At 41.9% G+C, this 13,471-nt stretch overlaps 1 protein-coding gene and 1 long non-coding RNA gene across 10 annotated transcripts; both read right to left on the bottom strand.

The window, feature by feature from the left end:
- Nucleotides 1-1,058: 1,058 nt before the first annotated feature.
- On the bottom strand, nt 1,059-6,210 carry LOC133901746 (sufE-like protein 1, chloroplastic/mitochondrial). Of its 9 annotated transcripts, none has more exons than XR_009906763.1 (4): nt 4,991-6,210; nt 1,740-1,785; nt 1,575-1,641; nt 1,059-1,257 (listed from the first exon to the last, which is right to left on the bottom strand). XR_009906763.1 is itself a non-coding variant. In XM_062343217.1 (2 exons), the coding sequence occupies exon 1, from the start codon at nt 6,101-6,103 to the stop codon at nt 4,991-4,993; it is 1,113 nt and encodes a 370-aa protein (XP_062199201.1). In that variant the 5' UTR covers nt 6,104-6,210; the 3' UTR covers nt 1,059-1,257. The 9 variants fall into 9 exon arrangements, 7 of the variants coding, with proteins under 7 accessions (XP_062199201.1, XP_062199204.1, XP_062199200.1 ...); XR_009906764.1 differs by having other exon boundaries at nt 1,607-1,641; XM_062343217.1 differs by lacking the exons at nt 1,575-1,641; nt 1,740-1,785.
- A 2,532-nt stretch (nt 6,211-8,742) lies between these two features.
- On the bottom strand, nt 8,743-12,811 carry LOC133902068 (uncharacterized). The gene is made up of 4 exons (XR_009906823.1): nt 12,336-12,811; nt 10,363-11,106; nt 9,150-10,246; nt 8,743-9,074 (listed from the first exon to the last, which is right to left on the bottom strand). It is a non-coding gene; the product is annotated as an uncharacterized LOC133902068 (long non-coding RNA).
- Nucleotides 12,812-13,471: the final 660 nt, after the last annotated feature.

Genomic DNA, 13,471 nt, shown 5'->3' with positions numbered 1-13,471 from the left:
CATCGTTGTCGTGGCCAGCCGCCCAGGCAACAGCCGATGGCGAACTTCGGCCTCCAATGGCGGAAGCAGAGAGAGAAACTCCAGGAGGGAGAGAGCGAGTCTGTAGGGGAGGAGATAGAAGAGAGATTCTAATAATCTAGTGTTGTTTATTTTAGATTGTATAATTCAGATTTTTACAATCTAGATTTCAGATCGTGAGAATCAAAATCTGCATTGTTAGAATTACAGTAAAAAATAAACAGACCTTTAAACCTATGCTACACCTGATAACAACTTCAACTGTTGGTACATAGCAACAATGAGAAGTGCATCTGCTAGGACAAACTACATCCATCACTCCCGAAGGCAACAAACAACTTCCCTTAGCTGCTTCCATCTGCAGGTCTTCTTTCTTGATTCATGAAGATACATCAGTGTAGTCTATTTTGTTTTGTACAGATTACGGAAGATCCTGCTGTGTTCCATTTGTTCGAAAGCAGTCAAACGAGTACAAGTATGTTGAAGCCTTTCCTGCAGACCTTTGGTAAAACAGTAAAACATTGTGGGCAAATAATTAATGTTAACATATATTGACTCATCCTAGACGTCTTTGGTGTAATACAATCCTTGATTCCATTTGTAAAACGTCAAGGTTGATATATATTTACAGCACACAACAAAGTAAAATCAAATCGTTTGATCAGATTTAAGTAGGGGAAAGACTAAACCAGGGTGTAGCGACACCCCCTTTGGAATTTGCACTTTGTGCACTTCAGAAAATTCTGGAAAAACTATGAGTAAAGCGTGTTAAAATATGTTTGGATACAAAATTTGTGTAAAATATGATCATGTGTGCTATACAAAGATATTGATCAGATGGTGATAAAGTATTGTACTGTCTTGGTTGTCAGCTACATATCGTTTTAGTATGTTGCTTAGTATCCAAGGATGAACACAAATTGCACTATAGCTCTTATTAACCGTCTTAATTATCGTAACTAGTAGTGCACCCAGAGCTTTCTTACGAGCACAACAGAGACCGAGAGCGAGGAAGAAAAAAAGTAGCGATGAGCAGCAAGTTCCCAACCGAAGGCTACACATATATACAAATCCATATTACAGGAAATGACTCGAGTAGCAATCATCAATCTGTTCCAGTTAAACCAGATAAAACCAAACTTTTTTGTAATGAAACCTTTGCCAACCAGGTATCCTATTCCAACGGATCATGTTCTCAACTCCCACATCCAGATGCACTTGCTCCTAAACATAAATTACCTGCCAGTAAAATGTCGATATATGATGGCAAAATGATGGGACATAAGTGAAAGGTAGTCAAATGAATCTCGAAATCATCAATTTATATATTACGGAATACAATTCCATTGCAAGAAGATATGTATTATATCTGAAAACAGCATGAGTAATAGGAGATTTCAATCTAAATACATAAGCAAGGACCAAAAACTAAATGTCAGCAGAATTTAATTTATCCTTTCTTTCTCCATGTTAGATCAATTTTGTATTGAAGCAATATAAAATCCATGTGTTTTCGAGGAAGTGTAGCACCAAGTTTTGGCCCTCTGCCTGATGACCTGCATGTACGAAGTGGGTACTAGTGATTAACTTGCTGTCGCAGCATGATGAAGATGACTTCTGAGCCTGTTGCACAGAAAATTTGTTAGCCTCAGATTATATAGCTTTCTGATGAAGGTTATGTGCAAGCTTCAAAACATCAAAGGCAGGAGATGGATGAATACCTGTAAATCCATGTGATGTATCCCAGATTGGCCACAATGCCCTTGCCTGCGTATGTCCATTTAATGTTATGAATAAATCTTTGAGATGGAAGATTTCACAATGTAAATTGTGGCTTGTAATAAGGGGAAATGTTTTGGTCTCGAAAAAATAGGGAGGTTGAGAACCTGGTATTATAGTCGGAGGTACTAAAGTAGTGTTTAGTTGGAGAGTGAGATGAGATAGAATGATTCCATTCATATATTTGGGAATGGGATGATTCTATTCATATATAGATGTTTGTTTAGTGGGTGGAATAAAACAAATTTATTTTAGTACCTTGGATCTACCGTCAGTGTCACGCTCGAAGTGGAACGGTTGCGTTCTACCGTTTTTTTGAAACGGCTTCGTCCCGAATTTTTGAAGAATATTCTCTGATTCTGAACCATTCTATCCCGCCGTTCTTCATTCAAACAGCTTAAAAACAGAATATATCCGCTCCGTCCCATCCCGTCTCACGAACCAAACACTACCTAAATAGACTTTACTCCAAATTGTTGGGTATTATGTACACTGAACTCCCGGAATAAGCAATTAGATCTGCTCAACTTGGCATGCTTCATCACCGCGCTTAGTGACAAGAAGATCATAATATAATACACGGAGGGGCAGCAAATTTCTCGTGTCCATTTACTCTCAACAGTTAGTGAAGCCATTGTGCGTTTCGTACAATTTCCCTCTTACACATTTGTCTCTACTACTTGAGAAAGGTCAGCAAGCTCATCTGAGGTACTACTATTGTTACACAGCTACCTCCAGTGTATTATCTACTTCCTTTCCTTGCAAAACCCTTCTGCAATCCGAAATTGAAATCGTTTCCTTCCAGGAATAGTCTTCAAGGAATAAGCCAAAATAGAGGAAGCAATTTATAAACTAGTGCAGAGATTTACAGCAGTAATTTTGTTACATAACTGAGGACAGCAGTAATTTTGTCACATAACTTAAAGGTGGGGATGTGCTATAGAAGCAGTTGTAGGTGCAGAAAAGATCCAGACCTTTAGTACATTTTATAAGGATGTAGCACCAGGTTATCTCGAGAATGCATTTGCAAATTTCAAATTCCTGAGAATCTTGTCCTTGATATTTGCAGACTTCGACAAGCTGCCGAATGTTGTCTTTAATCTATTCAATTTGGTCTACCTTGATTCAACTTTTACAAATGTCGAAAGATCCCTAAGTCACTGGTGTAAAGTGTGAAAAGGGGTTATTACATCAACCACCCATAGTGTGTATGGGATCCCTGCCTTTTGTTCACTTCCATATTAAACATAGAACGAAAAATTTCAACGCTACCAGGTACAACTAATTAGGTATTTAAGTGTAATTCTTTGTGATAAGTGAAACCAATATTTTATTCCCAAGTGCTTAGAATTACTGTGGAGTGTAGAACAATGTTAAAGTATCATTTACACTATGGTTTAACAATATCATAACATTAGTGTTGTGATCATGGGAATCCGGATCACAGCACAGTAAACAAGTATAGGGTGGAACTGAGATTCATCATTCATTACACCAAAGGGGTTGGGTATTTATAGTCATACCTCAACCACCTAGGTTTACATTACATTGGTACCCCATCTGTTAAAATATTCTTAGAATATTCTCGAGGTATTACAGTCATTGTACATGTACAGGACGTACCGTCCCTATGCCTATCTTCGATCGGTGAGGCCTTCGGCATGTCAATCCCCTGGCCTTCAGAAGTCAAACCTTCGGATCTTCTTCGGGCTTCGCTCCTTTGGACTCCTCACTCCACATCAGCTAAATCTTCGGGTCTCATTGACTCCTTCAGTGGTCCTTGACCTCCTAGAGATTTAGCCTTTGGGCTCCACTCCGTTGCCGCCCTTTGGTTCCATATCTACGACCAAATAGCCCAAAGAAAGCGCTAGCGTCACCAATCGCTTCCTGTTCTTGGGGTTGGCAAAGGCCGGCCAAAATCAAAGGGGGTTAGCGTGGTACTATTCTCCCAACAATTAGGTATGTGAGCACCTTATATTTCTTTTGGTATTTAGGTTGTTCAAACTAAAATTAGCAAGTTTCATTATTTTGAATGAAAAAGGAAGATTACATGTTCCTTATTTCGTCAGAACATATCATTACGGAATATATCAGGAAACTAGTAATGACTGATAAAGTAATTAACTCTAAAAGGTTAGGTAAAACATATCACCTTTTTTATATGTTTAGCATATCATCAGGACAAATGTTAAAAATATCATATTTTTCAATTAACTGTCGCTTTTGAAAAACTACATAACTTCAGCTAAATATGAGCTCAGTATATTCCAAATTTCTCATAATAGATTCTAGCAGTTTTGCGAATCGCAACATAACCTTATGAGGCCTAAAGAATAAAAGAAAGGAAACTTTTCAAAGAAAAAAAAATTCACATGAACTAAACTTTAGGTCAAGAACTCAACAACAGAAACACTGCACCATTTATCCCTAGTCAAACACAAATTAACATTTTGGAATGAGTGTCTGTGTGTGCACCTGCGGTGGGAGGGATGTATGCCACTTGAACAAGTTTTAATCCCTACGTGTGGCATACACAGGATCAAAATCAATGGGTGCTTAAGGGGAAGGTTAACACGGGATGGTTATAAATCTTTTACATAAACATCTTATTCCCCCAAAAAATCTATCTGGATGGTGCAGTTCAATTGTTTTGGAAAAAGAAACGTGAAGAACTCCTTTTGAAATATGTCTTAAAATAACTGATTCTATATCCTCCCTCTTTTCTGGTGTACCTCTCTGAAGCGAAATTTTGCTATGTTCGTAAAAAAATTACTCCTTTTTATATAGCCGGTCTTTAGTTGGCGGCCAATTGTTGCCTTATTTCAATCATGTTGACCAGAATTGGCAAACATTTGATTTGCTGCCAAATATTTGACAAGATTCCACTCAGATAGGCATCTGAATTCAGTCACTAAATTCAAATCTGGGGCAGCTAATTCCTTGACCAAATCAGTCATGCTAAATGTTAGGTTAAATAGCTGAGGCAAAATTTGACACAATGCAAAACACATACTGCAAACTAAATGCTTCGATATGTGACAGAAAGGTTTGACAGCCTTGAACAAATGCAATATTATGCATATATCATGCTTAACCATCTTATTTTGGTAAGAGATTGTCTACAAACAAAGTATAAGTTCTCAAAATCATGTAGGTCTGACAAAAGAACATGTTTTTCATGGTAAGCTAGTACCTAAACTTCAGATGGAGTCTTTGCATCGATCGACAGTGCGTGCAACCCGGTCTTGAGCTCATCCTGCAGTAGATCATACACGGCCCTGTGCCTCTTAAGCAGACTCTTCCCCTCAAACTCCTTCGACACCACCCGCACATTGAAATGGGTCTCCCCTTTGCTCCCAGCCACCCCGGCATGGCCCTTATGGAGGTGCGATATGTCCTCAATCTCCAGCTCCACCGGCGAGAGGCCCCTCTCCAGACTCTCTCTTATCCTCTCCTTCCTCCCACTCACCAAAGAAGCACCAATTCCTTCCGCTACATCAGATGGCACCTCCTCCAATTGTTCCTCCTCGTCGCACCTCTCCTCCTCCGACTTCTCTTCTTGCACACCGAAAGCCGCAAATTCAGGCTCTTTCTTCTCCACGCCATCGCTGCGCGGTTCAGCAACCTCTTGGACCGATTGTTGGCTCCCTTCTGCGACACCACCGGCGTCAGCGATCTCCAGCGCCTTGCGCTTCATGAGGTTGAGCATGTTGAGCAGACCGCTGTTCCTGGACGGCGAGAGGCTCTGCCTGATCCCGAGCAGCTCGATGAACTCCAAGGGTACCCTGGCCACGTCCCGGGCGGGCGCGCCGGAGAGGCCCAGCACGAGCAGCGCGGCGAGGCCCTTGGTGAGCTGCGCGTCGGAGTCGGCGTGGAACCTGACGCGGCAGCCCGGGGAGCCGCCGTCGTCCTCCGGCTCAGCGTGGACCCAGACCTGGGAGACGCATCCCCGGACGCGGTTGGCGTCTGTCTTGAGCGCCGGGTCCATGGGCGGCAGCCGCGCGGCGTAGGCGAGGAGCTGCTTGTACCGGGTGCGCGCGTCGGGGACGGACTGGAAGAGGCCGACGATGTCGCGGAGCTCCGGGGGAAGCTGCGCCGGATCAACGGAGCCGGAGGCGGCGGCGGAGGAGGAGGTGGTGGAAGGGGACGGGGAGGCGGCGGACCGGGCGGTGAGGCGCTGGAAGGAGACGGGTGAGGAGAGGGTGAGGCGGTGGGGGCGCGGGCGGGGGAGGAGGGCCTTGTAGAGAGGGGAGGGGGAGATGAGGCGAAGGGGGCAGGCGGCGGCGGTGGTGGCGGCGGACGCCATGGGTGGGATGCTGCGGAGGCGGAGGAGGATTATGGGAGTTCGGTGGTCGCGAGAAGAACAAGGAAAAAACGGGGAAATTAAAATGGGAGAGTGGTGGACTGTGGAGCTGCTGACAAATGGGCCACGTAATGCACTCCCATTTTCATGGGCCGGAATGTTTCGCTGAATAGAGCTCTCTGGGTCTACTTCAGCTAGGAACATCAACTCTGTCCTTACACGACGGCTCAAAAGTTCGATGATACGGCCACGTGACCCCTAGGAAATAAAATGTCTATCCATCATGCTAGTTTTGAAGCTAGTTTCACCACTGTGACAGCTGATGTAGCTGCCACATGGTGATGAAAAAAAATAAAAATGTGGTAACTTTGTTTTGTTTTTTACCTACCATTTTCTTCTTCTATTTTATTTTCTCCCTTTTTATAATAGGTGTTGTCGGTGATGACATGGCCGCCACTTTTTTATTTCCTTTTATAACAGTGGATGTTATTTTATGTTAATGACTAAGGAGGGGTGAACAGAAAGGAGAAGAAAAAGTTAATGAAAATACACTTCCCACTATTTCAAATATTTTTGAATAATCATCGCTACATGGTATTCACGTCAACTGTCATGGTGACGAAACCACCTTCAAAAAGGTCATACGGGGTTGATTGATCTGATTTTGCAAGGTGAGGGGTTGAATAGACTTTTTATTTCCTCAAGGTGTTGTGTGGCCACACAATCAAACATCAGGAGAATGGACTTTTTCCTTTTTCTTGTAATTTTCCTTTTCTTTACTTCATATAATTTACCATGTTATTGGATTTATAATTATAATTAAATCGATCATCGTTGCAGTGGGCCTTCAATGAGGCTAGAGATACGAAGGTTAAAGTTGAGGGCTTGGTGAGGGTGGGCTTAGAGGGAGTGTGAGGGGCATTAGCCAAACATGCGAAGGGCGGCGACATGGTGTGGCAGCAAGGCGGTGATGGCATTGTCCACTACTATAGAACTAGTTATAAGTGTTTTCTCATCAATGTCGGTTCAGTCAAAATCGACACTAGTAGGGTATAAGTGCTGTGGTAGCAAAAATCGGCACTAATAACTAGTATCAGACCCGAATTTTTATGCAATGAATTTTTGTCTCACGCTGGTGTTCGCTCGGCTCGATCACCACTCACACGTCCACCTTATCCTCTCGATTACCACTCATGCGTCCACCTTATCCTCTCGATCACCACTCATGCGTCCACCTTATCCTCTCGGTCACCACTCACCTCTCGGTCTCTCCTCCGGCCTCCTCCCCTCTGGCCTCCTCCCCCATTAGCCTCCCCTCTGGCCTCCCCCCAACGAACACAGTGGCGGTGGCAGCGATGGCAGTGCGTTGAGCATGCAACGGCGACAGAGAAGAGGGGAGGTCGAAGGGGTAGTAGGGAGGCGGTGGTCGGCGACAGAGCCAGGTACACCTATGGTTCGGGCTCGGTCTGTGGTGATGGTGGGTTGTTGGGTAGAGAAGCTATTGAGGAAGGGTTCTCCGTGGAAACTTCGGGTTTTGGTTGAATCTGTGAATGCATGTGTGATCGATTTATGCAGGTTGATGATAGTACACTTGAATTGCAGGTGTGTGCACTCTGTGTATGCGTGTATGAATATTCTTCTCCTCTATTATGTTCATGCATTTATGGTTGCTCTGTTCTTGGGGATGGGCTGCAATGTGAAGAGAGGTGTGTTGAGCTCTATTCTTGGGTATGGGCTGCAATGTGAAGAAAGGTGTGTTGAGCAGAGGGAGAAAGAAAGGCTGAAATGCTTGCAGGGAAGCAAGAAGGGCAGGTGTGTTGAGCATGCTGTGGTGGCGGTGGCAAGAGCACAACGGCGGTGCGACGGCAGGAACGGCAGCCGAGCCGATTCTTTCGAGCCGGCTCGCTTATTTTTTGGGTTCGAGAACCTTTTTCAATGCCGGTTGGAGGCATGAACCGGCACTGAAAAGAACTTTCAGTGCCAGTTCCAAACCGACACTAATATTCACTGACTATCAGTGCCAAGTAAAGAGTGTCGTTTGAAAAACAGGCAGTGAAGTCATTTTTTCAACCGACACTGATATGTAGTTCTGTAGTAGTGGTTGGAGCCACAGATTAGGTAGGGGAAATTGAGCTATGAGTCATTGAAGGGTAAAGGAGGTCAGGGAAGGGAGCAAGGCGAGAGAATGGCCCTGTTTGGGACAACTTTTTTCAAGGGAGCTTTTCTGAAAAGTCAGCTTTCCTGAGAAGCAACTGCCTAGAGAATCTGCTAGCTGGAGAAGCTGGCTGTTTGGCAACCCTGATTCTTTTGGTGGAGATTATCTGTCCTAAGTGTATAATAACTGATATGCCCCTGATATGCCCCTGAACCATATTATGACTTGTTTGATTGCCGAATAGGTGTAAATGTTATTATTATTTTCATTCTTTGACATTTTGGTATTGATATTTTGCGTATTTAGTACTTTCATAAAGACATACAAGCACTTTGACATCACAAAGTCCAACAAAATACTACTCCATGTGTGCAACCAACAATCAAGACAACAAAGCGGCAGCAATAGAATCACAGAATGCACCCATATCAGACTCATCTATTGCAGCACTCGCATCATCTATAGTATCTTGGGTACCTTGAGAGGCTGTATTGTCATCATCATAGTTTTCAAAATCAGCATCATCTATGGCACTATCCCTAATAAAATTAAGAAGAGCCATTGCAGCAACTATGATTTGTGATTGCTTCTCTATTGTATAGGTAGGCATGTTTAATAAAATACACCACTTCATCTTTAGAACTCCAAAGCAACGCTCAATCACATTTAGAAGGGATGAATGTGCATAGTTGAACACCTCCTTCGATCCCACTGGATGATGACCATGTTGGAATTTAGGCGCATGGTATCTTCGACCCTTGTATGATGCTAGAAAACCTTTTTTATTAGGATATCCTGAATCAACAAGATAAAACTTCCCTACATAGCATAAGTGTTAGTATAGCGCATAATGCCTAATTACTCATCATAAAAATAACACATACAAATTATTACCTTCTGGGGGATGTGGAAACTGATCTTTGTAGGTTATCAAAGTATCATTCAATACGCGAGTGTCATGAACAGATCCAGGCCAACCAGTGACAACAAAAGTGAACCTCATATCAAAATCACAAACCGTCATGATGTTTTGTGAAGAATATCCATGTCGTCCAATGTATTTAGGTTGTTCACTTAATGGCACGGATACAAGTATGTGTAACCCATCAATTGCACCAATGCAATCCTTGAAATGAGGCCAAAACCTAGCTTCTTGAAACCTATAATGCACTGTCCTAAACTGAGGATCTTTGGATCTTATGATGTCAACAACCAAGAGTGTTATACTCTCTAGTACCTCATTAAACTTCCTACTAACAATTTTTGTCAAATGGCCAAACCAATTCTTGACTTGGCGAATAGATTGAGGTGCACCACAAGTCCACAGAAAAATTGCCAATGCTTCTTTATGCAAAGTTCTCTTGTTGATTGCAAACCATAATGATTTACCAATGTGTCATGGAGACGATGAAAAACTGACCTTCTCATTCTAAACATATCGTAACATTTGTCACTATCTCCGAGTTGGATTTCAACCCACTGAATTCCAGTCATGATAGGTATTGTCCTAGCCTTCTTCTTACTTGAGCCACCATAGTTGTTCATGAATTCCAAAGCAGCATATGCAACCATGAAGTCATCATCATCATCGCTAATGAATTTTGGAATGACCGCCCTTGATTCTAGCAGATGAGCTATCTCCTCTCTAACATGATCAACCATTGTAGAAGTTGCAGAATTTTTACTGCTTTCAGATTTCTTCTTGTATGCATCCACCAGCCGCTTCATAAGACCATATCTGTACGTCTTCTTTGGCTTCTTTCCCTTCGGAGAACCTTCAGCAATAGGTCTTTTCTCTTTGCCACGTCTTCCTACAGGGGCATCCTCGCCCTCCTTCTCTACAACATCATCATCTCCATTTCCTGCAGGGGCTGCTCCAACTCCTGGAACAAATGAGCTCTCATTGGTACAACTGATAGTCTCAGAGATGATCCGCAACTCATCCTCGTGTTCAAGTGGTACAGTTTTAAAAATGATACGCCTGGCATAGCCTGAAAACAAAGAAATAATGCATATATTACCATATACTCGTATGTTCAAGGAAATAATACTCCAACAATTAATACTAATAACTCTTCCTGATGGTAAAGAAAGCATTACAACTCACCAGATTTTACTCTTCCCACCAATCGTCACTAGGAGAAATGCATCCAGTCACAGGATCTCTTCCCAAACTGGATGCTCTTATGTTCAATGCCTTCCACTATGTATACATTCTCTTCAAAGCATCCCATCTATTCTTATGTTGCTCATGGGTGTATGGTCTCTTGGTGCGTTTGTGGAACTTCTTTATAAGATTTTCATAACCTAAAGCATTCAAATGTTGTTGTGGCCTATTATGAGCTATAACTTCTTCCACACATATATCTACCCACACCTTGCTCGCAAATGTGTCCCACTTGGCAATCATCTTTGAAGCTTTTGCCATCTAACAAGACAAAATCAGTAAATAACAAGCTAAACAGTAGATATTGTCATGTTTGATTGCTGAATTTGATATCCCAAAGTCCTCAACTATCTGAGTTTTTGTAGTTGTAACTCTCCGGGTAATTAGATTACCCGAAACTCTGTGTTTCCACTGTACTTGTCCCATGATCAGTAGCAAGTACACACGGTTACAACAGTGATATCACATTCATACATTTTACAAGGAGAATATGTTTAATTGGATTAAATTTACGACATTATGACCAACCGATCTACAATATAAAAGAACATGCAGCGGAAAATACAATGAAATAGATTCAAATATCCAAAGGGTGTGCCTCAAACCTGCCTACAGGCAATCGACTGGGAGTTGAATCCTAGAAAGCCCTGATATCATCGCTTCCATGATTTCCTGGCATTATTTCTGAATAAACGACTTCAGGATGCAAGCTACATATATTGCAATGATACAATAATGCAGGTTGAATTTAAGGATGGCCAACATATCTAGTTTTGTATAAATGCATTGACAATTTGGAAAGTACACAATATAATAGATTCGTAACGTAACTTAAAGAGAGCAAAACATAAATGATAGTGCAAATAAATAATCAACAATAGCTTCATGTCTACCACAGACCATGAAGATCGATTCTCCATCTAGACATACACAATACTTACACTAGTGTCTAACAAGTAAAACCCGACATCCCAAAACAAATAATCTAAACCATGCAGCCTTTCCTAAGGGGCTATTGACCGTGAGCTCGGCTATTCGAATAGATTTATTACTCTGCAGAGTTTATACACTTTACCCACAAAACATGAACTTCCCTTTGGTGGTATCCGTCGATACCGTACACTCTACATGTTGGGTGTACATAGGGTATCATGATAAAACCGTTACACCGTTTAATCCTAACCCTTGCTCCTCCCGATTAATATTATTCCCTCCGACTAAGTACCCCAAAGGCAATCCCAGTAGTCCAAAGGGTATTAATCGTTGTGTCGGTAAACTTTGGTCCCACGCATATAGCCATGGGAGTCCCTTCGGATACACCCACCTCGTGGATTACCCACACATACACACCAAACTCCCAAGAAGCAAGGGTAGAATTACCCGGGTTAATAAGCTAGGGCCATCATCCGTACCGACATATGTGGTTGTACTGTTTCCCTTAGTTCCGGGTACAAGGTACCAATCCTCATACGACACGAACAGGTCTCCACCTATACACTCTTCTGTGAGACGACACTCACCTTCCGATACACATTGACATAAACCTGCCCCATCTAAACAACAACTCAAGTTTATCGAAACAAAGACTTAACTATTTTAACAAATCTTTCCATATCCCAAGTGATAGTATGACAGCCAAATAAATTGTCGTAGACAGCGGGCTAAGCATTTCTATCGCACCTTAGTCCAGTTCTACCCAAGTGACATTATCATGTCAAGCCAAAGCCTAGGTCAACAATGATAGGGTTAAAAAGTTCAAGGAGAGTTGACAGTGATTCAATTAGGTCATAACTACTATCCCAAATAACAGTTTTATAAAACATCTATGTATGCATAATAAATTTTTATAATCAATGCATAAAGTAAATTTGAACACTGGACCCAAAATGGTCAAGAGATTGCTTGCCTCTCACCTTTGTGATATTTCTAATCTCTATCATTCATCATTGATCGCACTTACGTACACGCCAAATACTCGATCGATAAACACTGAAAGATGCAAATAAATCCATCCAAGAAAATCCACAGCAATGAACACAAAGTATTTCTGCATGAAAATAAAGAACATGATTTTAGATGAATTTTGCAATAAGAATCGTGTTAATCGGAGTATGAGTGAAATTTATTTTTCTTGTGTAAAGTTACACTAACAAAGATTTTTAGAAGTTAACAATGTGAGATCAAAACATGTGCTAAAATAATGGACAAACTCATCTAACATGCTGGACAACATTTTTCTTATAAAGTACCCTATTTATACATATAATTAGAAATGGATTCACAGACTTTTAGAAATTCCATGATTAAATGGTGAATTAAACAAGATTGATCACATTTAAACCATTACAGAACTTAATATGAAATTTTCATGAAAAATTGCAATTTTATACTTTAGTTCTTGGCAATATAAAGCTAATAAAAATAGTTTCACATTTTTAAAATATTGCATTAATTAACTGTGATTTAAATAAGCTGAAACACATTCAATTAATTAATTAATTGTCAAAAAGTAGCGCATGAGTTCTATCATTTTTAACACGCAGAGTACGACAAAATAAAACTAACAAACTTGGTTTCATATTTTTCAGAGTTGTATTTATTTTACTATGAATTATATAAGTGTTTGTCATTTTGAGCAAAGAATGAACAGTAGCACAGAAGTTAGACCGGACTATTAGCTGGCTATTGGAATACAATTCGAAGCTCACCACAGGGCTAAGAAAGATGAGGCTGTGTGCAGGTGCAGTGATTAGGCTACGGGGATGAGCGGCGTCGTAGTTGCTCGTTGCAGCTGGAGAAGGGTTTGGTGGTGTTGGCGCGTCGGTGCTGGTCGACAGCAAGAAGTTCGGCGGTGAACCACACTGGGCGGCTCCGGGTTGCACGGTTGTCCAGGCCGACAGCGCACCACGCCGGTGCTCACAGCGCAGTGTGGCCACGGTGTTAACGATGACGGTACCGAGCCGCTCGACAATAGCTTCTCGCGGCGTCGCGTGGGAGGTGGATGACGGTTTTATGGATGCACATCGGGTGACGGAGACAATAGACGACA

This window comes from Phragmites australis, chromosome 20, assembly GCF_958298935.1.
Source record: "Phragmites australis chromosome 20, lpPhrAust1.1, whole genome shotgun sequence".
In the NCBI taxonomy this organism is placed as follows: domain Eukaryota; kingdom Viridiplantae; phylum Streptophyta; class Magnoliopsida; order Poales; family Poaceae; genus Phragmites; species Phragmites australis.
This window is presented reverse-complemented; position numbering and strand designations above follow the sequence as displayed.

Bases quoted from the DNA above. Each gene is read 5' to 3' on its own strand.
- LOC133901746 (XM_062343217.1), bottom strand. From the start codon at position 6,103: ATGGCGTCCGCCGCCACCACCGCCGCCGCCTGCCCCCTTCGCCTCATC.